The 26577-nt window shown below is 45.1% G+C and overlaps 1 protein-coding gene across 2 annotated transcripts; it reads left to right on the top strand.

The window, feature by feature from the left end:
• Window positions 1–2826: 2826 nt before the first annotated feature.
• Phyhd1 (phytanoyl-CoA dioxygenase domain containing 1) lies at window positions 2827–26577 on the top strand. 2 transcript variants are annotated; one of them, XM_055600620.1, is made up of 14 exons: window positions 2827–2893; window positions 3100–3178; window positions 5588–5746; window positions 8891–8966; window positions 9113–9160; window positions 10846–10901; window positions 10988–11050; window positions 11580–11601; window positions 12122–12169; window positions 24878–25006; window positions 25094–25210; window positions 25982–26111; window positions 26207–26286; window positions 26374–26577. In XM_055600620.1, the coding sequence occupies exons 2-13, from the start codon at window positions 3146–3148 to the stop codon at window positions 26250–26252; spliced, it is 927 nt and encodes a 308-aa protein (XP_055456595.1). In that variant the 5' UTR covers window positions 2827–2893; window positions 3100–3145; the 3' UTR covers window positions 26253–26286; window positions 26374–26577. The 2 variants fall into 2 exon arrangements, with proteins under 2 accessions (XP_055456595.1, XP_055456597.1); XM_055600622.1 differs by lacking the exon at window positions 12122–12169 and having other exon boundaries at window positions 2830–2893; window positions 26207–26577.

The raw sequence follows: 26577 nt of genomic DNA, 5'->3' as shown, positions 1-26577 counted from the left end.
TTTGGAGGTCTCCATGCCATAGAACGTGGGTTTGTCCCTTCTCTGACGTGTTTTGGTCCGGACTAATTGTTGAGGGACCATTTCTTGGGCACCTACAGAGTAGCTCTGTTTACCTCTCTACCCTGTGAAACTTGGAGGCAGTTGCTGGATGCTATGAGCCAAGCAGAGCACCTGTATGCTGCAGGCATGGTTCCTGACCAGGGGTCATGTGGTCAGCACATTTTCTGTTGTCCCAAGCGCCTGTTGTTTGGGTGCTTGTGAGCTTTGATTAGTTAGGGCTGGAAGAGGCATCATCCAGAATGGGAGCCAGAAGTCCTTGTTCCAGCCTGGTTTTCTTGTGCATGAAGCTAAGCCCATCTCTTCCTGCTTGTGCATCTTGGGTGTCTCCATGCTGCTTTCCGAAGATGCGTGGGGTTCCAACACCCAAGTCTCCATTGTTTTGCAAAGGTAAGGCTGGCAGTCACCACGGGGAGGCCTCCCTGGCTCCCAGCCCCTTTGGGGTCAAGGGCAGAGGCTCTGAGAGGTAGGACTGTCTTCAGATCTTAGCTCTACTGAGACTGTAGTTCCCTTTAATTTTTGTTTGTGTTCTCTCTCCCTCATTGGAATAATTATGGTACTGCAGGCTTATTTAAAGGAGCCGTGGTTATATAGTGTCCACTCTACTCTCCATCATCACTGTAGTACCTAAGAATGGTGTATGGGTTACAGAGAGGACAGGAGTCATTGCTAGGAAAGGAGCCAAGGCCTCAAACATGCTGAACTGGTGTCCCGTTCACCCAGTGAGCTGCACGTCACAGCCCTGGATTAATCTGTAGAGGAATACTTCTTTAGGTTTACAGTTGCAGAGGCTAGAAGGCCAGGGTCTGAGGACCACCCAGTGAGGAATACATACTATTTCTGAATGTCACAGGACTTGGGAGCTTCAGGGCCAGCCTGTCCCCATTCGTGAGGGTGGACTGAAACACTTCCCATTATGCCCTACCTCCCTGCGCTGTTGAATTCAGTTAAGCATCTAAACCAGGTGCAGCACAGACCTGTAATCTCAGATCTGGAAGTTGAGTCAGGAAGAACTGCAAGAAAGCCAGAGCCAGTGTGGGCTATATATTTTCCCTGCCAGACTTACAAAAGTGGCGAGGACCACTTTATGGTTTATCAGAATAAGTGGAACTAAGTTTTTAGTGATGGATTCGGAGTTACAAGCCCAGCCATAGCATGTACAGTCGGTAGTCTCCCACCTTCCTTCTGGACCATCAGGAGTACTTACCTCACAAGTATTGAGGTGAGCAAGAGACCAAAGTGTAACCTTAGAAAGGAGGCCTAAACTGCTTGGGCAGGTTTTCTGGAACTGACTGGAGCCTGTCTCCTTGCCCAACAGGCACTGACCCCTCAGACCTAAGTCAAAATTCCCTCTACCTCTTCTCTGTGCCCTTGAATTTCTAGCAGATAGGGAGGCTGAAGAGCGGGGGAGGAGCAGCACTCACAGAAAGACCCCCTTAACTCAAGGTGGAGAGCTTCCTGTCTGGTCTGGTCTGATCTGATCCCTTCCCCACCCACTGCCCCTACCCGGCCCTGGGGTAGGAGTGGAATTTCTGGAGAGACCTTCAGGCCTATGCCTCAGACCTGGAGAATTCAATCTGGAACTGGTTAGCTTTTGAGAAAAAGTTATGTGGAAACACCACCCACCCTCCCTTAAGGCCAGCATAAGGAATAGAATAGAGGCCCCTTCCTCCCCACCCAGGCCTCTCCACTCTAGCTCGAACCTCAATGCTGGTCTAAACCCTACTTACAAAAGCAACTTAGAACCTTTGGAGAAACTGAAGAACAGTTTTAAAAACAAAATACTTCAACTCCCTGACACCCACACCCCGCCCCTACCCTGCTAGCTTTGTGTGAACCAGTTGGGAGGCACTTTCTAGGTGGCCCCAGGCCGAGCTCCTTATCAGTGGTGACTGGTACTTGCTATTCCCTAGGTCCTGTTATCACCAGCTGCAGAAAGAAAGGATTAGAATGGAAGCACAAGTCTGGCCCACCTCTGCCCCCACTTTGGTGAAGTCCCCAGGCCATTGCTGGCTCAGCAGTTGGGGCCCTCTCTGCCCCTGGGGCTTGTTCCTGGAACTTGGTTGAGTGTCTGTTTTTGCTCAGCTGTTGCATCAGAAAGGACAAGTTCTGCATGGCCTGCCTTGTGACTCTCCCGGGTTGTCTCCAGGCCTTCCTCAGCCTTACCCCAGAGAATTTCCATCAGCCCCAGGGTCCAGTAGGCAGATCCCTCACTGGCTTTCTTGAGGCCTGGAAAGCCTAGACAGAGCAGTAGCTCCTAGTGTTATGGCCCAGAAAACTTGATATAGAGCCAAGACTCTTGACAGCCAGGCACTGTCCCCTCGCTTACACCAGAGACACTCCCTTGGCTGTTCAAAGCACCATTTCTGGGAAGGCCAGTGGACATCTTTTCAGAGGCCAATGTCCCTGTCAGCCGCAGAGCCAGCAGGTGGTTCTGACGGACCAGTCATCCTGGCTGTAAGGCTGGAGAGCTTTCTGAGGCCTGGAGTTTCTGTTCCCTGCGACCCCCCTCACCTGCCCTCTCTTAACACCTCTCCATAGGCTTTCTCCCAGCCCTCCCAGAGGGCTCGGATCAGAGCTGGAGGCCCCTTTGGCCTTCACAAAGCCACTCAGGACCCAGGCCCTGCAGTCCCGTGGATTTCCCTCCCCCTTTAGGGTAAATTTAGATCCTGTGATGGGGACTTCCTAGCCTTTATCTTCCTCTTACTAGTGGAGACTTAAGTGTTCTGGCAGTCTGCTGCCTGCCCCCACACTAAATAGCACACTTCCCAGTACTGCCCAGGAGTGGATTCTAGAGAGAATCAAGGGATCATAGACTGACCACAAAGGGAAATAGGTGAGAGCCAGCCCTGGATTAACTGGAAGCTGGTTGGGCAGAACCCAGCCCCCCTTCCAAGGTCAGAAATAGGGGAGGAGGCCCTGGGTGGAAGGCACAGGCTGGGTTTGTTTGCGAGGGTGGAGCAGTGGGATTGACTATGTTCTGGGTAGGGAAGGGTTAAATCCTCTGGGCCTCAGTCACCAGGTCTCTCCCCTCCTATCCAGCTCTGGAATCAGCAACCCAAGCCAACAGTTTCCGGCAGCATTCCCCATGGCCTGCCTGAGTCCCTCCCAACTCAAGAAGGTAGGGGCCTGTGGCTGGGAGGGTCACACAAGGAGGCGCAGATCTCTAGTGACCTGTGCACAACCCCTGACATTTCACAGAGGATAGTGGGTTCCCTGGGCAGAAACCCTAACTTCTGACATAGCCAGATCACGGCCACCCCAGGTCGGGTATGGTGGGGATTGGGGGATAGGAGGCAGAGAACCAGAATTCAGATTAGCCAGTCCAGCCGTAAGGGGCCTGTGGGTGAAGGCAGAGAACCTGGCTGGGACAGGATAGGTCAGTCACTTTAGGAACAGCTACCGTGTATGGGTTGGACTGCGCACACTTCAACCACCCATAAATTCCGATAACAAGACTGTTGATGTTGTAGATCTAGCCTTGGGATTCTTTTCAATCAAAGCGCCTCCTGGAGCTGTGTAGTTGAGTACACAGTTGTGTAGCTCAGTACTTGAGTGTTTGCTGGAGGCTCCGAGTTTCATTCAACACACGCTCACATTCACACTCAGACACACACATCACAAACACACAGATAAACCACACAGCCGCAGTCACAGAAACAGACACTAACAAAGATTCACACACACACACACACACACACACACACACACACAACTCCTGACAGCTGCCACTGTTGCTGATGTTCTTAAATTTTATCTGGCTAAATACTGACTAGAAGTCAGCCTTTTTTTTTTTTTTTTTTTTTTTCTATCTCACAGTATATCCGGGAACAGAGCCCCATGTATGATTTTTGCTGAGTTTTTGTTCCGTTTTTTGTGATTCTGACTGGAATTGAAGGCCTCCCATATGATAAGTCAAAGTTCTGGTTTGTTGTTGTTTTGTTGAGACCATGTCTTCCTGTGTAGCCCTGTCTGGGCTGGAACTCGGTATATAGACCAGGCTGCCCTCCAGCTCACGGAGATCTGTCTGCCTCCGCTTCCCTAGTGCTGGGATTAAAGGGCCACCATGCCTGGCCATACTTAGATCTTTGCTCTCTGACCCCTAGTTGTTAGTTTTGTTTTGTCTTTAGTGCTGGGGACTGAAGCTACAGCCTTGTACACGCTAGGCAAGGGGCACCCCAGCCACGAGGCATGCTTTCTTACCTTATGTCTCTCAGAATAAAAGATCTGGGGCTACATCAGAATAAGCCATCTGGGTTCACCCCCACTATCCCCCAACTACACTTAGGAGAAAGCCCAGCTCCTTGTCTGGCCAGGCCCTGCCTCCCTCCTGTCTATTCCTCCAGCCCTCCCCTCACCTTGAGCTCCAGCCCTTACCAATTTCTCATGTTCTTCCAGAGCCCGGAGGCTTCACAAATCCTGTTGTCTGTCTGCAGTGGTCCTTCCTATCTCTTTGCTTCCCAATATCCTTCAGTTTTCATTAAATCCACTTCCTCAAAGCTGCCCTTTGACCTTCCACCTCATTAGATTCTCAGCCTTTAGTTCTCAAAGCCTGCCCCTGTGTCCCTGTACTCAGCATAATGTGGGATGGTGTGTTTGCCTGATGATTAGGGACACATGTGTGTGTCTCCTTCACTGGACTAGAGATTGTGTGAGGGTGGCTTGTTCATACCATAGGTCTGTCTGCTAGAACTGTCTCACATACTCAGCGCGTAGTCAATACTGGGATAGCCGGATGTCATGGCGCACACCTGTAATGCCAACATTCAGGAGGATCTTGAGTTTGAGGTCTCCCTGGGCTACACAAAGAAACCCTGTCCGCAAACAAACTCGGGACCCAGAGATGTGGTTCAGTGGTTAAGAGCACTTATGCAATCCTGAAGACCAGAGTTCGAATCTCAGTGTCCACTTAACAAGCTGCACACACCTGTAACCCCATCTTGTAGGTGGAGACAGGACTGCTAGGGCTGACCAGCCACCAGGTTCAAGGACAGCCCCTGCCTCAGGGATAAATAGAGTGGTAGAGGAGGATATCTAATGTCCTCTTCTGGTGTCCCTGCACGTTTGTAAAAGTGCACACCTGTTCGCAGCGTGTGGTGCTGCACGCCTGTACTCCCAGCACTCAGGAGGCAGAGGCAGGCAGACTGCTGTGAGTTCGAGGCCAGCCTGGTCTACAGAGTGAATCTAGGATAGCCAAGGCTACACAGAGAAACCCTGTCTCGAAACAAACAAAAAGGTGTACACCTGCAAGTTCACACATGTGTTCCATACTCGCAGTGACACATCTACACATAAGTAAGCAAAAAAAGTTGTGGTTTCCATATGTCCCAAACCCATTGGAGGCCAAGAGCAGAGGCCACTGCCCCTACCCTTCTTCTCTCAGATCCAAGCAGCCAGTACTAACTGCTCCCCAGGGAACAGACACCCGTATCCAGGATGGGGACGAAACAGTGAGCAGGCCGCTGGATCTCGGTCAAACTGGATCACAAGGAATGGCTGAGGGCGGAGGGACTCTTGTTTCTACCTGCAGTACCAGGAGGATGGGTTTCTGCTGTTGGAAGGATTCTTGACAGCAGATGAGTGTGCGGCCTTGCAGCAGAGGATTGGGGAGATCGTGGCCGAGATGGACGTCCCTCTGCACTGCCGTACAGAGTTCTCCACCCAGGAAGACGAGCAGCTTCGAACTCAGGTGGGCAATGAGAATGAGAGGACCCTGAGGCCGCAGGCTTCTGATAGGTGATTAGACCTCAGCCATCTGCGTGCCAGGTCCCATCAGCCTGCGAGTATGCTGTATCATTCCTCCCCGGGAGTTTATAAGGTGGGTTTTGTTCTCATTTGACAAATTGGAAAAGCAAGGCTTTTCTTTAGGTAATAATACTGTGTTGTTCCAACCACATAGTTTGTAACTGATAGAGCCAGGACTTAAACCCAGCTCTCAGGAGGTGCTGGTCTTTGACCTGCTGTGGTTTCTCAAGTTCTCTGGTCACAAAGAACCTTCTGTGACCAGACAGGCTTGGGATGGTCCACTCTTGGGTGAGTCATCCCCCAGTCAGACTGGGAAGGCCAGATTCTTCCTCACACTCAATGCGGTGTGACAGGATAGGTGGTTCTTCCACCCAGCTCCCTTAACCCTTCTTAGTCTGGATTTCTAAGGGTCCAGGTAACAGGGCGCACTCATACTCATGCCAAGGAGCTTCTGCCATCTGGTGGGCATAAACAGAATTACAAAAGCCAGAAACTGCCTTTTCCAGGAGAGGGAAAGATGGAGTCTTCCTAAAACACAGAACAGACTAAGTTTTGTTTGTTCGTTTGTTTTGTTTTGTTTTCCTTTTCCAAATAGGATACACATACTTTAAGGAGTGAGGGAGCTGAATCTTGTCCCCTTTCCCAGCTGTCTACTGGAAAGACTGCAACAGTCAAGTAGATAGCAGTAGTAGGAAGCTTGAAAGAAGAGAGGTAGGACTGGAGAGATGGCTCATTAGTTGAGAGCACTGGTTCCTCTTCCAGAGGACCAGGGTTCAATTCCCAGTTCCTTCTCACTTGGCAGCTCATAGCTACCTGTATCTCCAGTTCCAAGGGGCCCAATACTCACGTCCAGATATACATGTGGGCAAATTCACAATAAACACCAGTTCACATAAAATAAAAATTAAGGGAGAGAGGGGCCCCCTGATAATGCACACCTTTAGTCCCAGCACTCAGGGGGCAGAGTCTGGATCTCCTAAAACCTCTGAGTTTTAGGCCAGCCTATTCTACAAAGTGAGTTCCAGGGCAGCCAGAGCTGTTATACGGAGAAACCCTGTCTCAAAAAACAAAAAAGAAGAGGAGGAGGAGGAAATGGTATTGTGGTTTCTGGAAACTTGTTGCAGGATATTTGATCCCGTTGTGAACCCAGAGATTGTGAACTGTAAAAACCTGTTTCTTGTTTGGTGTGGCTCAGCCCTAACACACACCTTTAAATTAAAAACAGAATGTTCAGCCAGGTGCGGTGGTACACACCTGTAATCCCAGCACCGATGGAGGCAGAGGCAGGTGGATCTCTGTGACTTTGAAGCCAGCCTGATCTATAAAGTAAGTCCAGGACAGCCAAGATTACACAGAGAAATCCTGTCTTGGAAAAAAAAAAAGTCTTTTTCCTTCTGGGATGTCAGCTGAGTAAGAAGTAGGCTGCTTTCTCTGCTTCTCTGAGCTAGCTTTACCCCAGCATCTGGCTACTGAGTCTATTGGTAAAATAGAATGATTGGGATTTTACTGTTTTAAAAACAGCAGATATTTTAAAAAAATCTGTGTAGGTCCTGTTGGCATGCAAGTTGTGCACAACAAGGTGTAGTGCAGGGGGAGGCCAGAAGAGGCTGTCCAATCCCGAGACCGAAGTTACAGAAACTTGTGAGCTGCCATATGGGTGCTGGGAAATGAAGCTGGGTACTTGGGAAGAGAAGCCAGGGCTCTTTACCACTGAGCTATCTTTCCAGCCCTAAGAAGCCATACGGTTTCAGCACCACTGTGCATTTTAACGTTGCTTCTTGCGCTGGTGACACAGCCTCAATGCCGTGTGGAGGCAGGGGCGGCGCCTCCCGCAGGGGAAACAACGAAGTCCTATAGGGTACGTGCTGCCAGCAGTTTTCAGGCAGAACGCTTACTTGTTTGTTTTGATACAGGGTCTTACTCTATGGCCTTTCTGTCCTAGAATTGGCTATGTAGACCAGGCTGGCCTCAAACATGCAGAGACGTACATGCCTGTCACAGCCATTCAGTCACTTTAGGCTCCGGACTCCATATGTCAGATAAGATACTCAACATAAAAACAGGCTTAACCACCTATTGATGTAAGTTTTCTTAGCATGTTTAAGGCCAGGTAAAGCTGTTCTTTGGGCAGGTGTGACGGTAACTTCTTGTTGCTATGACGAAACCTGGCAATCAGAAGGAGGATAGATTTATTAGGCTCTAGATGGTTCAGTCTGTGGTCACGTGGCTTCATATACCATGTGGCTGTGGTGACAGCATGGTGGCAGGAGGTCATGCTGGAGCAGAGCTTTTCACCTCACAGCAGCTGGGAAGCAGAGAGAGAGCAGAGGAAGGGTCTGTGGCAAGATGTGCCTTTCCTTGAAAGCCTCATCCCAGTGACCTCCAACAAGGTTCAAACTCCCTAGAGCCCACCCAGCCATCAATGGAGCAATACAGCAACCCAGTTAGTAGCTTTCCTATACAATAATGGCCAAAGCTGGGACCAGGCCTCCAATGCACAAGCCCTTTTGGAAGGACGCTTTTGTGTATACACTGCAAGAACTTCTGAGATGTATTAAAGGGTTTTGTTTTTGAGGGCACAGTCAGTAAACTGCTTGCCAAACAAGGGTGAGAGCTTGAATTCAATCTCCAAGACCCCATAAGAAAGCTGGGGTGTACACTTGTAGTCCCAGCAGCTTAGGGCTTGCTGGCCAGCTAACCTAGCCTAGCTGGTGAGTTCCAGGCCAGTGAGAGACCTTGTCTGAATAAAAACAAGCTAGATGGGTCTGGAAGAAACCCCCATACCTATACATATGTAAGAGGCATTTTTGATGGATAGGATTTTCAACTTACGTGAACTTATCTGGCCACAGCTCTGTGGTAAATTAAGGAGCATTTGTAATCAGAGATATCCAGGAAATCTCAATCTGTAGAGTTAGGTACCTGGAGTTCTAGTCCACTGTCTGTACCTCAAGGATCATGTTTGAGAAGCCCCTGGAGGTATCTGTAGTACTGTGGCTGTGGGCAGCTCCTGACTCCACTCTTTTCTTTGCTAGGCCCAGCTTTGTCCCTCAGCCATTCTCTACTCCCTCCTCTGTCCCCTCCATAGGGCAACACAGACTACTTCTTGAGCAGTGGTGACAAGATTCGATTCTTCTTTGAAAAAGGCGTTTTTGACAAGAAAGGTTTGGAGTGGGCCTCTGGAGATATGAGGGTTGGGGGGCTGGATCAGGGCAGCTACGTCCTGGGGCTGGGAGACAGCTGAGACCAGCCAACTGTGGGAAGATGGACTCCAGGTCTTCTGCCTTTGTTTTGCTTGTGTGTGTCACAGGAAATTTCTTGGTCCCACCAGAGAACTCTATCAACAAAATTGGCCACGGTGAGCAGGGGCCTGGGAGTGGAGAAAATAAAGTAGGGCAGCTGAGATCTGAAGAGTTGAGGAGACTCAAGACCTAAGCCCACCATAAGATGGTAGCTGGTTGGGTGGTGGTGGTGTACATCTTTATTCCCAGCACTCGGAAGGCAAAGGCAGGTGGATCTCTGTGAGTTTGAGGCCAGCCTGGTCAACAGAGCAGGTTCCAGGATGGCCAGGGCTACAGACAGAGAAAGTCTGTCTCAAGAAACAAAGCAAAAAGATGGCAGCTGGCCATGTGACATTCTGGCCACAGGCTCTCTCTCCTCTGCACCTTTTGATACTGAGCACTGGGAGAGGGCTCTACCTGTGTGGCCCCCAAGATGGGCAGTGCAAGCTCTTCCACTCTCTAATGCCTGCCCTGGGAATGATCCCTGGGCATGTGGGTTCTAGCTCCAGCTACTTCCTGGAATTTCTTTGAAGAACATCCCAGTCCTTATTCTAAGACAAGTATGCAAACTCTTAACTTTTTCTCAGGATGACACATTACAATTTATTTTTAGACTTTTTTAATTACACATTTACTTTTTAATTTCTCTCTCTCGTGTGTGTGTGTGTGTGTGTGTGTGTGTGTGTGTGTGTGTGTGTAAGTGTGGGTATATATCAGCATGGGTTTGTCATGGAGGACGTGTGGAGGTCTGAGACAACCTATAGGCATCACGTTTTTCCTTCTGCTGCGAACTTAGGTTGTCAGGCTTGGTGCCAGGTATATTTACCCATTGAGGGCTCATTGGCCCTTTTTTTATTTTGTTTTTCCTTTCGTTTTTTGTTTGTTTGTTTGTTTTTTTTCTTTGACAAGGTTTCATTGTATAATCCCGGCTGGCCAGAACCTCCTGCCCCAGCCTGCGGAGTTCATTTAGGGATTAACTGATGTGGACCATGATACTAGTTCATCATCACCATTTCAAAGTATATAACTCAGTGACATTGAGTCCATTCAACCTTTTTTTGTAATAACAATTGCAGGTGCTTATGAGGAGGGGCTGTCTCAGGGTAGGATCTGGGCTGCTGTTGCACGTTGCTTCGCCCACGGAGTCCTGTGGCACCCCTGGGGACACAGCTGTTCTTCTCACCACCCACAGTATAGAGGAGACTGAGGCTGACAGGACACGCCTAGCATCTGCAGTTCTCATAGAGGAGGTGGCAGTACTGAGATGGCTACTAAGAGACAGCCTCTGCCGGTCCTTTTTACTCCATGAGGTGTGGGGAGCCAGGGCTGGAATGAGGTCTCTAGGTGGCCAGAAGGTCAGGAACAAGGTCTTGGGCAGGCTGGAGGTATAGCTAGCTGAGTTGGTGGAGTGCTTCCCGAGTACACACGTGAAGCCCAGGGCTTAATCCCTAGCACTGTGTAACACTCAGGAGATGGAGGCAGGAGAATGGGAAATTCAAGGTCATTCTCTGGTACATAATAAGTCCAGACCATCCTGGGGTACATGAGACCTTGTTATAAAAGCAAAATAAAACAAAAAAGGAATGAGGTGGGGGGTAGATGGAGGATCAAGGTGTCTGTGGCCCTTTACTTAGTTATAAATAAGCCTAACGCTTAAATGAGGTGAGGATTCCAAGTGAGGCCTGAGTCTAGTGCCCAGGATACGGGTGGGATGTACAGGGGCAATACATAAATAGCCCACGAACCCATTTCTGACCCTCAGCTCTGCATGCCCATGACCCGGTCTTCAGGAGCATCACACACTCTCCCAAGGTGCAGGTGAGTGGAGGGGGAGGGGGAGCGGGAGCCGAGGGTGGGAAGAGGCAAAGGGACAGGCCAGCCATGTGGCTCTCCTCTTTGTCTAGGCTTTGGTGAGAAGTTTGGGCCTCCAGATGCCGGTGGTGGTGCAGAGCATGTACATCTTTAAGGTGAGACTGTTCATACAGAGCATTCTCTTACAGCAGAGCTGGGGTCAGGCTGCCGGGAGGACACGTGAGGCCAGCCTCTGGCGGAGCTGCTTCACACGATACAGATGCTCAGTTAAAACATGATAGGAGAAGGAAAGGGAGCCCAGTCTTCCTTGTTCTATTGAATGCTCCACTCTCAGCTCTCAAGGGCCACCTCAGTGCCACCTTCTCTAAGTAACTGTCTAAATTCCTGGGGAAAGAGGGTCCCACATCTGACTTTGGGGTGAAAGGGTCCAATCTCAGGCCTGTCAAAGCCTGTCCTGGCCATCACTGGGTTCTGTTTCTGGTCTTGTAGATTGAGTACTTGAGGTAATATAGATCTCAAACGCCTTTTGGGTAGAGTGATTTCTCTTTGCAACCCTCCTAGACCGAGCACACAGAAGGTACTCAGAAGACGGGTGCTAGTGCAGGGTTGTAGGACCCGTAAGACTCAGATTAATCCCCTTTCTGATGTCCTCCATCCTCACCAGCTCCTTTCTCTCTCTTGCAGCAACCTCATTTTGGTGGCGAAGGTGAGCTGAGGTGGGTGCTGTGGGGGTCAGCAAAGGCCTCGGGCTGTAGATGGGACATCAGTAGCCACCAGGTGTTTGAAGGGAGGAAAAAAGTTTCCTCAGGGTCTGTAGAATGGGCAAGAACCTGGGCCAGGGAGGAACAGCCACCTTCCATCCCTGCCAGTAGATTGGGGAAGGGTCCCTAGAGCTTTTGATATAGTAGTCCCAATTCCAATAGGAAACCTAGCTGATTGAAAACAGAACCCTTGGTCCTTCTCCCTGAGATCTTTTCGTTGTTGTTCAACACAGGGTTTTACTGTGTAGCCCTGGCTGTCCTGGAACTCACTGTAGATCAGGCTGGCCAGGAACTCACAGAGATCCACCTGCCTCTGCCTCCTGAGAGCTGGGATTACAGGTATATGCTACTATGCATAGCTTAAGAAATTGGTCTTCTTTCTATGTTCCTTCCTTTCTTTAATGTATTATTTATTTTTATTTTATGTGCACTGGTGTTTTGCCTGCATATATGTCTGTGTGACAGTGTCAGATCCCCTGGAACTGGAGTTGCAGACAGTTTATGAACTGTCATGTAAGTTCTGGGAATTGAACCTGGGTCCTCTGGAAGAGCAGCTAGTGCTGTTAATACTGAGCCATCTCTCTAGCCTCATCCCTGTTTTTAACAAAATCTCAGTTGTTCAGTTTTACCAATTAAGACTTGGGAGCAGATGCTGGGGTGAAAGCCTGCTAGCTAGGAGAGGCAGAGAAAGCACCCAGCTGACCTTCCTCCTCAGTGGATATACCAGAAGAAAATACCTCCAGTGCATTCAAAAGACCTTCAAACTAAATGTTCCTCCCTTCTACTTACTGTGTGTGTCTATCTGTCCTCTTGACTTCCTCTTCCTCTCTATGTTTTTTCTCTTAATAATCCTATGTTCACTTCCTGTCAACTGGTTGACTTTATTTAATTCTGTTTACAATATTCAAGCAGAAAACTCTTGGATTGAAGGTGTGTGTTAGGGCTGAGCCACACCACAACTAGAAACAGGCTTTTTTAGTAAATTACCCAATCTCAGGGTTCCTAGTGTGATCAAATATCCTGCAACACATCTCCCCTTTTTATCTAAATAAAAAAGGAAAGGTTTTAACTCTAACACAGCAAAACCATATACAATAATGAAGCTATTTCTGCCACGCTTTCCACAAAGTCCAACTTGGTTGTATTTGGCAGTCTTAGGATTAAGTGTTCTTTAGTTAAAAGTTCTGTAAAATGTTCCTGTTAGTCTCATATGAACACAGCGATCTGAATGTCCTAAGTAGTTTATAGTCTGAAGCTGAGCTTTGAGTGGTGTTTGTCAGCTTAGTGGCAATCCTGGCTAGGTAGAACACACAGTCAACCCAAAGGTGTCCACTGTTTGTATAGAACCTGGGGGAGAAGAGGCATGGGGCAGTTTTTTTCTGAGTGGTTAAGCGTTACAGTAATCCAGGTGGATTCACTGTTTCAGGCCCCATCATCTTCTTGAATACCTTAAAGGTTACTGTTAGGGATGGTCATGGTTTATTGTAGAAAACTTTTTAAATGCCATACTCAGCAAATCTCTGAAAGGTTTGAAGTACATTTGAGTTATATAAACTTTGTTCCTAGTTACCTGCCTCAAACCTGAAAAACATACAGGAAGCTAGACAGAGCTTATTTCTAGAATTAGTTAGCACTCTGTTTAACTACTAGTATCACAACAAAGTTTATATATATATAATAATCTTACAGGTTTTGAGGTACTATTTATACCTTAAGAAAAGTTTTTTTAAACTTTCATTGGCTGATTCTTTTATTTTATGATTTTAAAGAAAAGTTTTAAAGAGTCAAATGGAAACAAAAAATTATGAGATTAGTCCCTTATTTTTTGTTTTCCTCTGTCCCATACCAGGTGGCTCTTCTGATAGGAGACAGAGATTTTGGATTTTCCTTTAACAAGCATGCATGGGTTTAGGGAAGGAGAGAGACACCCTCCAACCCCAAAGCCAGCTTTATTTTTTTAGTTGAATCGGGGCTGTTTTTCTTGGGCCCTATTCTTTTGATGGTCCATCCTCTTTCTTCAGATGTTTCACTTGTCCAGTAGTCTCCAGATTCCTTAATTGGATGCTTTTATTCTCCTGCAAAGATAAAAGCAAACCCCTGCCCTAACCCTAACTCTAGGAGCCTCCTTTTTGTGTGTGTGTGTGTGGGGGGGTGTAGGTTATATCTTTCCTAGGGCAAAATAATTTTTTGGCAACAGAAAAAGTGTTGTCTTTCAATTGAAATGTTAGGACTGGCGCTGTGGTGCACTCCTATGATCCCAGCACTCTGGGAGGCAGAGGTAGGTGGATCTCTGAGTTCTCTGCCAGCCTGCCAGCCTGGTCTACAAAGAGTCTAGAACAGCCAAGGCTACACAGAGAAACACTATCTTAAAAAAAAAAAAAGTATCAATTGAAAAAAAAAATATTTTGAAAAATTGAAACTAAATGTACCTTTGTATGTGTGGATAAATATAGCTATAGTCCTTTTCTTTATATATACATTCAAGGTTTAAGTGTATTTCTTTTTAGATCACAAATGACATTCACTCTGAATTTCACCCTGCTTTTTACATTTAAATCACTGTAATTCTTAACTGCCTGCCTTTGCCTTTCAAGTGCTGGGATTAAAGGTATGAACCTGACTATGGATTCCTTATAATAGTTATTTTCATAGGGTTGTCCTGGTTTAATTTGGCTCTCCATTTGTTTCCCCTTATTTTTTAGTATTAGGAGTAAACTTTCAAGTTTCTCAAAAATATAATCTATCATTTTTGCTGATTTATTCTGAATTTGTTCCCTGGTAAATTTAAATATTCTAGTCTCAATTAAACATGATGGCAGTTTGTCCACTATTTCATTATTTTCAGACATTTTGTCTGTTTTTCCTGTATGAGCTAGATAAAATTTGATGTCTTTGCTAAGTTTTGCCATTTCCATTCATTCCTCCCATGACTGGATATCTTTGTCATTTATCTGCCAATTAGTGGATTTCCATTTTGATGATCGTATAGCTATACCATTGCCCATGCACCATGAATTGGAGTAGACAGAGATTTTCCTGCTTTCCTAGTTGTTTGTCTTGGTGCCAATAGTGCTGCATTGATTTTTTTGGGTGCTGCCACAGAATTGGCCATTCCATCCCCCGGTTTATAGGCTGCCACTTTCCATCAGTTTTCTTTCTTTCTTTTTTTAAATATTTTTATTTATTTAACTTTATTTTATATGCATTGCTGTGAAGGTGTCAGATCCTTTGGAATTACAGACAGTTGTGAACTGCTGGGAATTGAACCCGTGACCTCTTGAAGAGCAGGCAGTGCTCTTAACCACTGAGCCATCTCTCCAACCCCAGTTTTGTTTCTACCAGTGGTTGATAAACCATCAGTAAGCCATGTGTCAACCAAATGTTGTGACCATTCTGTTGATCCTCACACATGTCCTGGTTTCCATTATTAGGTCAACACAGCTTTAAAATATACATGTTGGTTTAATTCAGCAGGTTTTTTCCCTATTATCCAATGTCTCTCTGCAGCTGTTGTTCTTTTCTCATTAGCATTTAAAAACTTTAAAGTTACCAAAGCACTGTGTAATCTGTCTTTGGGGGTTTATTACCTCTCTCTATTGATTAAGTTTGCCTTTTAAAACGCAATTAGATCTTTCTATAACGGCTTGTTCTGTAGGATTGTGTCGTTTATCTGTAATATGCTTTATGTTAGAAGATGCTGTTTAATTTTATAGAGACGTTTGCTGGAGCACTGTCAGTCTTAATTTGTGCGTGTATCCCATAAGAGCCATAACTTCTAATAAATGTGTAATTACAGAATCAGCCTTTTCAAAACTTAAAGCAACTTCAAGTTGCCCATTGAAACCTAAATATGTATCTATGGTATATATGGTATACATACTTTTCCAAACTCTGCAAAAGGATACATATCCATTTGCCAAATTTTATTTCTTTGGGTACCTTTTGTGTTGCTTCCTGTAATGGAGTTTGGTTGTACAAAGAACAAGTAGGACATTTCCTTATAATTTCCTTGGCTTGTTGCCAAGTGATAGAAAACTCTTTCTTCAAACCATTGCTGTTTTGTGTTTCTTATGAAATGCTGAAGCTTCTAGAATATTTCCTATTAATTAGCTGATTAATCTTATCATTACCTTGTGCTAGAGGGACTAGTAGCCCCATATGAGATCTGATATGTGTTATATACAATGTATGATTTCTATTTCTAATTGCTTGTTGTAGTTGAATAAATAATGATGCTAATTCTGAATCACCTGGAATAAGTTTCTATCTGTAAAACAACCCTTTCTGCATATAATTAAAGGAACCAGGAAAATCTAGTAACACCATAGAATGGCATACAGCTCTGATTTTTTTAAACTGAATCACAAGGGCTTTGAGCCACTTTATTTTTTTCTGATTTTATATCCTGCCTTTCCTGATTTATTTGCATCAGTATGGAATGTAGGGGCTTTAGAAATTGGAGAATCCAATTAGTTCTTTTTATGAACGGAAGGAGCTTGTTTTGGGGATATTTGTTGTTAATCTTGCCCCAAAAATTACTGTAAGCTCTTTGCCAGTGTTCCTTTTCTGCCCATAATGAGGCAATTTCAGTACTAGTAAAAGGTACCTACAATTTCTGCTGGGTCTATTCCTGCTAATTGACAAAGTCTTATTTTTCCTTTCAGAATCAATTCAGAATTTTCTACATAGGTCTTTAATTTTTTTACTCTGTTTGTATGCTAAAGATACTCATTCTAAGATATTCTGTCTGCATAAGAATTCCTGTGGGAGAATGAGTAGAGGCAGAAAAACCGAAATACAATCCAGCAGCTTTGTATCCAAGCGATCCACACGCGCATCCTTTAGTCTCTTTTCTTCCAGAGCCAGTTCTCTCAGCCTTAGCTGATAGTTTTCTTGGACTGTTTAAGACTTTATCACCTTGTAAAGTTTGAAATAAATTACTTAGCTCTTGAGTAATTAATCTAATTGTGGGCCATAGCCAGTTAATTTCTCCCAGCAATTTTTAAAAAGCATTGAGTTTGTAATTTATCTCTTCTGATTTATACTTTCTGTGGTCAAATTTTCTGTAAACCTATTGTATATCCTAGATAATTGATAGGATCTCCTCTTTGTATTTTTTCAGGAGCGATTTTTAATCCCCAGCAAGGCAAAATTCTCTTTACTTCATCAAACATTTCAAGGTATCTGCGTCTGAACCAGCCTGTAACATTTATCCATATAATGCTAAATTTTAGATTGAGGAAACTGTTCATGAATTATTTCTAACGGCTGTTGCACAAAATATTGACACAAAGTGAGACTCTTTTTCTTTTTTACAAGACAAGGTTTCTCTGTGTAGCATTGGCTGTCCTGGATTCACTTTGTAGACCAGGCTGACCTCAAGAACTCACAGAGATCTGCCTGCCTCTGCTTTCCAGAGTGCTAGGATTATAGGCATTTGTGCCACCATGTTCCGCTAAGGTGAAACTCTTTAACATTGCACTGTGAAGGCAATTTTTCTGTTGTTATTCTGTACTTGTAAAGTTAATGGTAACCATCTTAATGCTAGGCAGTTGGTACCTTTGAAACACCAACAGCTGTTGTGCCCTGTTTATGTACAGCCTGAACCTGAATGGCCTGTGACTATGCTCAGTAATACCTTTTAGTCTGTTTGCAGAAGCATTCTTATCTTATGGTTTGTTTCTGAGCTTAGAGGAATGCTAAGCTGTGTCTTCCATTGCTGCAACAAATCACATCCTTATAAATTCATGCCTACATTAGCCACAGATGGCTTTAGTTTTTCTAATTGTTCCTCTTGACCCAACTTCTACTTTGTTTTATCTGAGATAAAGTTCCAATCCCCAAAAGCTGAATATTTGCCTTGTGAAGAGGCCAATGTAGATACCAAAGTTTTGGTGAAATTATTGTTAAATCTGCTCCTGTGTCTACTAAATCATCAATTTTAATGCTATTTATTTGTATTTTTTTTAGCTTTTGATTCTGTTCATTTATAGCAATTTGCCAAAATACTTGTTTCCTAGTTGCTCCTGAATTTTTTGTTTCGTCAACTGAAGCTGTTGTGTTCTCAATTATGTCCAAAGCAGTGCTGTTTTTAACTACAGACATGAAATCAGATAGGGTTTCTTTGTGTAGCCTTGGCTGTCCTGGACTTGTGTTGTAGACCAGGATGACCTTGAATTCACAGAGATCCTCCAGCCTTTGCCTCTCCAAGTACTGGGATTACAGGCATGGGCCACCATGCCCAGAGATCATCAGACAGTCAGACATTAAATCTTTTAATTGCTTTTTAGATGAGTTTCTCTGATGCTGACAGGGAGTGATTGAATAAAATTTTGATATTGGGGGCCTGTGGGAGGACCCCTAAGGCGTTTCCTGATGGGAAAGGGTTACTTTGCCTGTCCCTTGTTGATCTCCAGTCCTTAGAGCAATGCCTTCCTTTGCCACACCTTCTGCATATTCCAGAATGCTAGGAACCTTCTTTTTGGATTATGTCTAAAAAGCATTAATTCTAGGAATGCCTTGCCTACAATCCCTTTTCAAATGATATTGCTTACCACAATTAAAACATCTGACATTTGATTTTTCTGAAAATGTTTAGGAATTACTTCACCTATCAGCATCATAAATGTGAACTTCAATAGCAGCTGTATTTCTAATCCATTCATCTATTGTTGCTGACCTTGCCTTTAAAGGCCTAATCACCCTTTCACATTCTAAATTAGCATTTTCAAAAGCCAAAGATATGGTTAATTTTGTCTGACTTCTGAATCTGATACTATTCTGTTTACAGCTTAAGTCAATCTTTGCAAAAAATCAGCAAAGGCTTCTTTTGGGCCTTGTATAATTTTAGTAAATGACTCAGACCTCTTTGCTGATTCTTCACCTTATCCCAAGCATTAAAAGATGCTAAATGTGGGCAGTGATGGTGCACACCTTTAATGCCAGCACTCAAGACAGAGGCAGATCGATCTCAGTGAGTGTGAGGCCAACCTGGGCTCAGGGTGATTCCAGAGCAGCCAGGACTACACAGAGAAACCCAATCTTGAAGAAAACAAAACAAACAAAGCTGCTAAATGACATAGCGCCAAAGTATGATGATGAAATTCAAGCTGCTTTTGTAAATCAGCATATTGACCCTCACCTAGCCCTGGGAAATGTTAATACCTCTAGCCCTATTTCATTGTTCTATCACCCTGGCTTCCTCTTCATCATGTTCACCATTGTAACTGTGGGCCAGCTTCCAATATTGCTCTTGCCAACTATCCTCCCCAGTTTGGGGGATAATTCTGTTCTGAGTTGACCATGAATTTAATATGTTTCATATAAGATAAATGCACACATATGAAATGACTGCTTCCTAAGATCTCCTCAAATCTAATATGGCTATAGGATTCCATTTAACTTCTTTATAGCCTTTGCAGGCGCCTGTCATCTGCCAGTAGTTCTTGTATAGTAACTGGATAAATTAAGGCTGATTTTCTAACAACCTGAGGCCTGCCTTTCTCATTTTCATCATGCAGTGGCACAAGTAGGTTCTTGTCTAAATTCCTCTGTCTGTGTCTGAGTATTTTTCTTCTTTTCTTTTATAAGTCTTAAGTCTTTCTAAGGCTTGTCAAAGGCCAGCTTTGTCACACAGAGTAAAATGAGGAGGGATGTAGATTTGGGACTGAAGCCAGAGGCTGATAGCTTTGGGCATTGGCCTCCACTGATAGCAGCAGGTGATTAAAAAGGTAAAAGGAGAAGGGAAAAGTCAGTGCTGATTGTACCTGACTGCCACTGGTAGTCGCTAGCAGAGAGAGACTGGAGCCAATTGCATCTGGAGTACTGGTGATGGTCATCAGGCCACTGATGATGGCAGGATTGTAGAGAAATAAAAATATGAAGAAAACACACACACACAGAGTACATGAAGCAAGGCAGGCTCCAGCAACTTTACATACATACACATATGCATGCACACATTTGATGGAGCAAACTCTAAAGAGCTCCAACAACAAGTTCCAACAAGCCTCAGCAGCTTCTCACATACACATACATATATACAGACAGACATATAGACATACAGACATATACCTGTAGACATTCAGACATATACAGCTCAAGTCAATCTTTGCAAAAACATCAGTGAAAGCTTCTTTTGGCCCTTCTATAATTTTAGTAAATAACTCAGTTACCTCTTTTGTGATTCTTCAACCTTGTCCCAAGCATTTTTATATACACATATGTATGTGTATACATAAACATATACATATACAAACCTCCATCCACCATGAAGATATACGGTGGATGGAGCAAACCCCAGAGGTTCCAACAACCTTTTATTTTTCTCTAGCTCTTTTTATACCCCTAAGGTAATGTTCTCTACATAAGAGAAATTACTTCATAGCCATAAAAGCAATTATCACAAAACAGATAAATTCATTACACAAGAGGGAGTTACAGCAGGATTATTGATTGCATGTTTTTACATTAAAACTCGTACCTTACTAAGCATTTTTTTATATATCTGTTCATTCCACAAGTTTATTGTAAGTTCAAAGCAATAGTTTTTCATGTCATAGGTTAACAAGATTTAAGGAGTTACAACAGGATTACTATTTACATGTCTTTCCATTAAGACTTGTATCTAATTAAACATTTCTCAGCTATCTTTTATTCTACAAATTCATTGAAAATTCAAAGCAATAGCTTTTTTTTATGTCACAGGTAACAAGGTTTAAGTAAGATAAGCCTATAGTAGCCAGTTTTTTTCCCCCGTTACTAGCTGGTTACAACCTATATTTACCAAGAAACAGGTCATCTATCTTATGTCTTATTTTTAAAGTCTTCTATAACTGAATTAGCTAACCATCCATTCTCTGTTCTTATATTCATAATAGAATTAACCATTTATTGTTCATGGTTTTTCTTATCATGGTATATACTGAGACCTGTGATCTGATACCTGGACCTAACATAGAGTGAATGTTTTCCTTATCATCAATCTATCCCAAGCCTCTTTTTCTTTTCTAAGCAATATATGTGCTTATAACACATGAATGCCCACTGAGCTCCTTTTCTAACCTGTGCAGCCTTTGCTATTCTACTTTTGATTCTAAATTTAAACTTTCTATCAACTATCTTAACTTTTCTTTAAAGTGCTTGAATCAATCAGGAATTGTATAAAATCATTATCAGGAATGATAAAATCATCAATTGATCTAAACAACATTATTTCATGACAGTACATTTTCATGTTGGTCTGAGGAAATTTGCCCAACAGGGTGGGCTAATGCCTTGGAAGCAGTCACACCAGACTACAGACAGGGAGGTCTCCCCACACCCAATCACACCATGCCATACCTACACCCAATCACACATACGAGGAACACAGAAAGGACAAGCATGGGAAGGCACAGCAGCAGCAAGAAGCAATCTAGAGATGAAGCCTTTCCGAGACACACCCACCACAGCCACGCAACTCTCCAGGGAGCTCAGTTGCTCACTGAAGTTCTTCCTGCATGGCTACTGCCAAAGGCTTGTATTTTATCAATCCACTTTTCACATTTGGCACAATTATCAAACCACTTGTCATATTTGGCACAAAAAACAACCTATGGCTATTCAGGATAAAATATGAATTACAATAATGATGGTAATTATAATCAGTATTATGTCAGTCTCAGTTAAATGATTTCATTTATCTTTTCATTTTCTGCTTCTATTTTTAAGCCGTCTAAGGTAGCACTATACAGTGTTCTAATGCCCTGTATCATGATATTTCCCATCCATAACATGGAAAAGATTTTTTTCCTTTTAATATTACTTAACTCTTTCCTTGAGGACTTCCCAGGTCTTAACAAATCTGATGGCTTCTCAGTTTGTACACAGTTGGCATCATTTCTCTATCCATGTGACTGTGCCCAGTGTTGGAGCGCCAAATGCTCCAATCATTTGATTTTCCCCAAAAGACTCAACCAGATTCTGGGGTGGAAGGCGACTGTCTCAGAGGCAGAAAAATCACCCTGCTGGTCTTCCCCCTCAGTGGACGTCCCAAAAGGCATGCTTCTTTTTCTCCCACACTGTCTCAAAAAAAGCCTTCAAACTGAATGTTCCTTCCTTCCACTTCCTGTGTGTCTGTCTCTCTGTATGTTTTCCTGACTTCCTCTTCCTCTCTACATATTTTTCTTTTTTGTTTTTGTTTGTTTGTTTTAGGTTTTTTTGGTTTTTCTTGCTTGCTTGCTTTTTTTTTTCCCCAAAGATTTAATTATTTATTATATATACAGTGTTCTGCCTGCATGAACACTGTGGTTACATACCAGAAGAGGGGACCTTTGGAAGAGCAGCCAGTACTCTTAACCTCTGAGCCATCTCTCCAGCCCTGGCTTTTTTTTTTTTTTTTTTTTTTTATTAATAATACCATGTTCACTTCCTGTCAACTGGTTGCTTACCCTCTTGACCTATGGTTGACTTTATTTAATCCTGTTTACAATATTCAAGCAGAAAGCTCTTGGATTAAAGGTATGTGCTAGAACTGAGCCACACCACAACTAGAAATGGGATTTTCCAGTAAACGACACAAGGTCAGGGTTCACATTGTGATCCAATATCCTGCAACACCTCCCTTAGATCTTACCTGAGTAGGTCAGCATGAGCCTACAAGGCTGTATTATTAAAAAAGGGTTTACTTAAAGCTGGATGGTGTTGGCATATATCTTTAATCCCAGTAGAGGCAGGTAGATCACTGAATTCAAGGCTAGGCTGGTCTATAGAGTGAGTCCCAGGACAGCCAGGGCTACACAGAGAAACCCTGTCTCATTACTTATGCCTGCTATCGTGGCATATTCCCGTAACCCCAGCACTCCAGCACTCCAGGAAGCAGTGGCATGTATTTTTAATAACCTTTCCCCAATTCATTAAGCATGGGATTTGCTGACTGAAGGAGTTTAAGGACCCCGTGGTAGGTGGCTGGTGTTCTGCGCAGGTGCCTCTGCTGCCAAGGAATACTGCCTGTGACCCCACTCACATGCAGCCCTTTTCCTTCTTGGCATAAACTCAAGTCTGACTCCTTGTGACCAGCCTCCCACACTGCACCAGAGGGCCCCTCTCACCTTCCTGTGCCTACTGTGCCCAAGTCCAACACATCCAGCACCCTGGCTACTTTTCCCCCTCAAATACTTTGAAGCTCCTTTAATTGTTATCCTCTGGATAGCATTGGGGATTTCAAAGTCCCTGTGGTTGCTTAGAATGTACAATTACCCAAGAAGACTGAAGGTGAGATTGCCCCCCCCCCCATACTTGTTACTGTAGATTTAGCTCTGTTCAGGAGCATCTTCATTCTGGGTGTGCCTGGCATCATCCCAAGGAGGTTTTACAAAGCAGATGCAAATGGGCTAGGGCTTTGTCTTCTGACTAGTAAAACAGGATACTAGTGTCTGTGACGCATGCCTGTGATTCCAGCTACTCAGGAGGACTCAGTTGCTAGCCTCAGCAACTTACTGAGAAGACCCTGTCTCAAAACAAAAGTAAAAAGGACTAGGGATATAGTTCAGCTGGAGAGCATGTACTTAGCATGCAAATGTTCTATCTGGGTCTGGTGACACAAGCCTGTAGTCCCAGTACTCTGGAGGATGAGACACAAGCATTGTGAGTTTCAGGCTAACCTGGGCTACATAGCTGGACCCTGTCACAAAACAAAACAGAGCAAGGAAATGTAGTGGCTTGGTCATTCATAGTCTGTGCTCTGCTCTGCTTCTGTTTCTAGCTTATCCTACTGGTGGGCCATTTGGTGGTTCAAATCTGCTGACCCCTGATTAAGAATGGTGGCTTTGGGGCTGGAGAGATGGCTCAATGGTTAAGAGCACTGGCTGCTCTTCCAAAGGTCCTGAGTTCAATTCCCAGCAACCACTTGGTGACTCAGAAACATCTATAATAAGATCTGGTGCCCTCTTCTGGTGTATAGGCAAACATACAGGCAGAATACTGTATAAATGATAAATAAGTAAAAATGGTGGCTTTAGCTGACAGTGGTTTTACACTCCTTTAATCCTAGCACTCAGGAGGTAGAGTCATGAGGATTTCTGAGTTCAAGGGCAGCCTTGTCTTCTGAGTGAGTTCCAGGACAGCCAGGGCTATACAGATATAAACCCTGTCTTGGAAAAAAATAAAAAAAAAGGAAAAGAAAAAAGAAGAGTAGCTTTAGTGATGTGGCTGGGACTAAAAAATTGCTACTCTTTGTATTATGAGGTTCAGCCTTGTAGTAAGCAATTTTTTAAAAAATTCCTGTATTTTATGTGTATGAGTGCCCTGTCTGCATATACTTCTGCACACCAGAAGAGGGCATCAGATCACATTATTGTTGCACTCATTTTTAAACATGATTTTATTTGGGGTATTTTAGCCTCTGCCTCCCTTCCTCCAACCTTTTAGCCCTAGGTAAGAGAGAGAAGGTTAGTGGGGAGAGGGTGCAGACCCATTTAGTTCTCCTGGCTGTTTAAGGTCAATGGGTTCTTCTAGAGCTCTGCCAATCTCCATCAACAACAAATGCAGCAAGCAAGCTCCTCCAAGCTGCTACATTGAAAGGTTTTTCTTCCTCTGTCTCCTCCAAGGCACCACACCATCTGTGTCTGGTCTCTCCGAGCTGCCACACCTTCTTTTTCTGGGCTCCTGTATTTATATTCCTCAGAGTCCTAGACCACACCCCTCTCCCTGCTGCACAAAGCAGGCATTACCAGCTGGCAAAGACCACGACCCACAGAAGGCAATTATCAACTGTCAACAAACTAGAGCCCAAACTAAAATCTCACACTTGGAATTAAAACAAAAACATATTTACATAACTGAGTTTTTACAGAAACCAAAATTCCCATTACACATTCTAGATGGTTGTAAGCCACCATGTGGTTGCTGGGAATTGAACTCAGGACCTCTGGAAGAGCAGACAGTGCTCTTGCCACTATGCTGTCTCCCCAGCTGCCTCTCCCATAGTGGGCAATTTTAACAGCTCATCGTACAGTATTCTCTTGCAGGCCTTTGAGGCAGATTGTAGTTGGAACCACTGGAGTTGAGGAGATGGAAACTTTGAGCACAGTTTGCTTGGAGCTGGTAGACCAGGCAGTGGTGAGACTCTCAGCTGGTAATGGCTAGGCCGGCCCGGGGAGGATAGCGAATGAGAACCTGGCCGGGGTGAGGTGAGGCCTGGCCGAGGGCCTTGTACCTCATTCCCAGGTGGGTCTCCTACAGTCACCCCTCATCAGGATGCTACCTTCCTGTACACGGAGCCCCTGGGCCGCGTGCTGGGCGTGTGGATTGCGATGGAGGATGCCATGCTGGAGAACGGCTGCCTGTGGTTCATCCCTGGCTCCCATACCAGTGAGACCCGGTGTATCCCTGCCCAACCTACCCCCAGGGAGAGGGACATGTGAAAAGAGAGGCTAAAGGCTCCATGTTGGCCCACAGGTGGGGTGTCAAGAAGGATGATCCGAGCACCTGAAGGCTCCAGGCCTGGCACCAGCTTCCTTGGGTCAGAGCCGGCCTGGGATAACAACCTCTTTGTGCCTTTGCCAGTGAAGAGAGGTAGGTTGGGGGCAGAGCACTGGGAGGCACGTGGTCATGCCGAGAGGTCTGTGTTTGCCCCATGCTTGGCATCCAAAAGGCTCTCTGTCGTGCCTGTCATCTGAGGACCATGAAACTGCAGACTGGAAGATGGTAGTGCTGGCATGGGGCATGGAGGTCAGTGAGCACTGTGCTTCCAGCAGGCTCTCTAAGGTCAGGTCCTTAGGGGCCATGTCACTGAGTGTCTGAGCCTTCGTTTCCCAGGCAGAAGGCAATGAATGTAGGATGTTTCCAGGGAATGTGTGAGGTGTGCAAGCACTCCCTGTGTGTTGGCAGGTAGTACCTACTTTTCCTGTGGAAAGGGTACTGGCTCCAACTCCCTGTCACCAGGTCTCAGTTGACTTATTCTCCAGGGAAGGGGAGCCCCCCCTTTTGTTTTTTTTTGAGACAGGGTTTCTCTGCATAACCCCCTGGCTGTCCTAGAACTCACTCTGTAGACCAGACTGGCCTTGAACTCGTAGAGATCCACTGCCTCTGACTCCCAAGTGCTGGGATTAAAAGTTTGCACCACCACGCCCGGCCTGGGGAAGCCCTCCATAATGCTTCCAAGGCAGGCCACAGTGGAGAGGACTTGATGCCAGGGGACCCTTTGTCTAACAGCATGGCCTCCAATCCTGGAGCAGGAGTGAGAGCCTGAGTTTCTAAGGATAGGACACTTTTCCTTCTGATGGAGGAGGAGAAGGACTGCTATGCAGCTGGTGGTGAGTTGCTGGTAACTGGTGTATCCCACAGGGGGTCTGGTCCTGATCCATGGAGAAGTGGTGCATAAAAGTGAGCAGAACCTCTCTGACCACTCACGAGAGGCCTATACTTTCCACCTCATGGAGGCAGCTGGTGGCACTGTCTGGAGCCCAGGGAACTGGTAGGTAGCAGGCCTGGTATGTGCCCAGAGAACCTCCTGAGAAGACCCTCGAGCTGGCACAGCGATCCCTTAAGGCCACCTCTTGTACTCTGCAGGCTCCAGCCCACAGCTGAACTGCCCTTCCCACCACTCTACATCTAAAGGCCTTGGCAGGACTGGGCTGGCCTCCCACAAGGTGAGCTTTCAACACCAGAGCCTCTGGTGGCAACCCAAGGGCACTTCCTCGGCTTTCTTTCTGATGGTGTCTGTGACCTTGGTCCAGCAGACAGCCAAGAAGCAGAAGTGACAGGGCAGCAGCCCAGGCTGGTTGAAGAGCTTCCTTCAAAATTTTGTCTCTGTCACCTTTCTGTCCCAACCCAGCTTTCTGAAGTGGCCTCTCAGTAATGAAAGAATTGTGGTCGAGGCTCAGTTTTCTCTTGGATGGATGTTGCTGTGTAAGGCACTGAATAAAACAACATAAAATGTA

Source organism: Psammomys obesus, unplaced genomic scaffold (genome assembly GCF_907164565.1).
Source record: "Psammomys obesus unplaced genomic scaffold, mPsaObe1.curated_primary_1811, whole genome shotgun sequence".
NCBI classification, from domain to species: Eukaryota; Metazoa; Chordata; class Mammalia; order Rodentia; family Muridae; genus Psammomys; species Psammomys obesus.
This window is presented reverse-complemented; position numbering and strand designations above follow the sequence as displayed.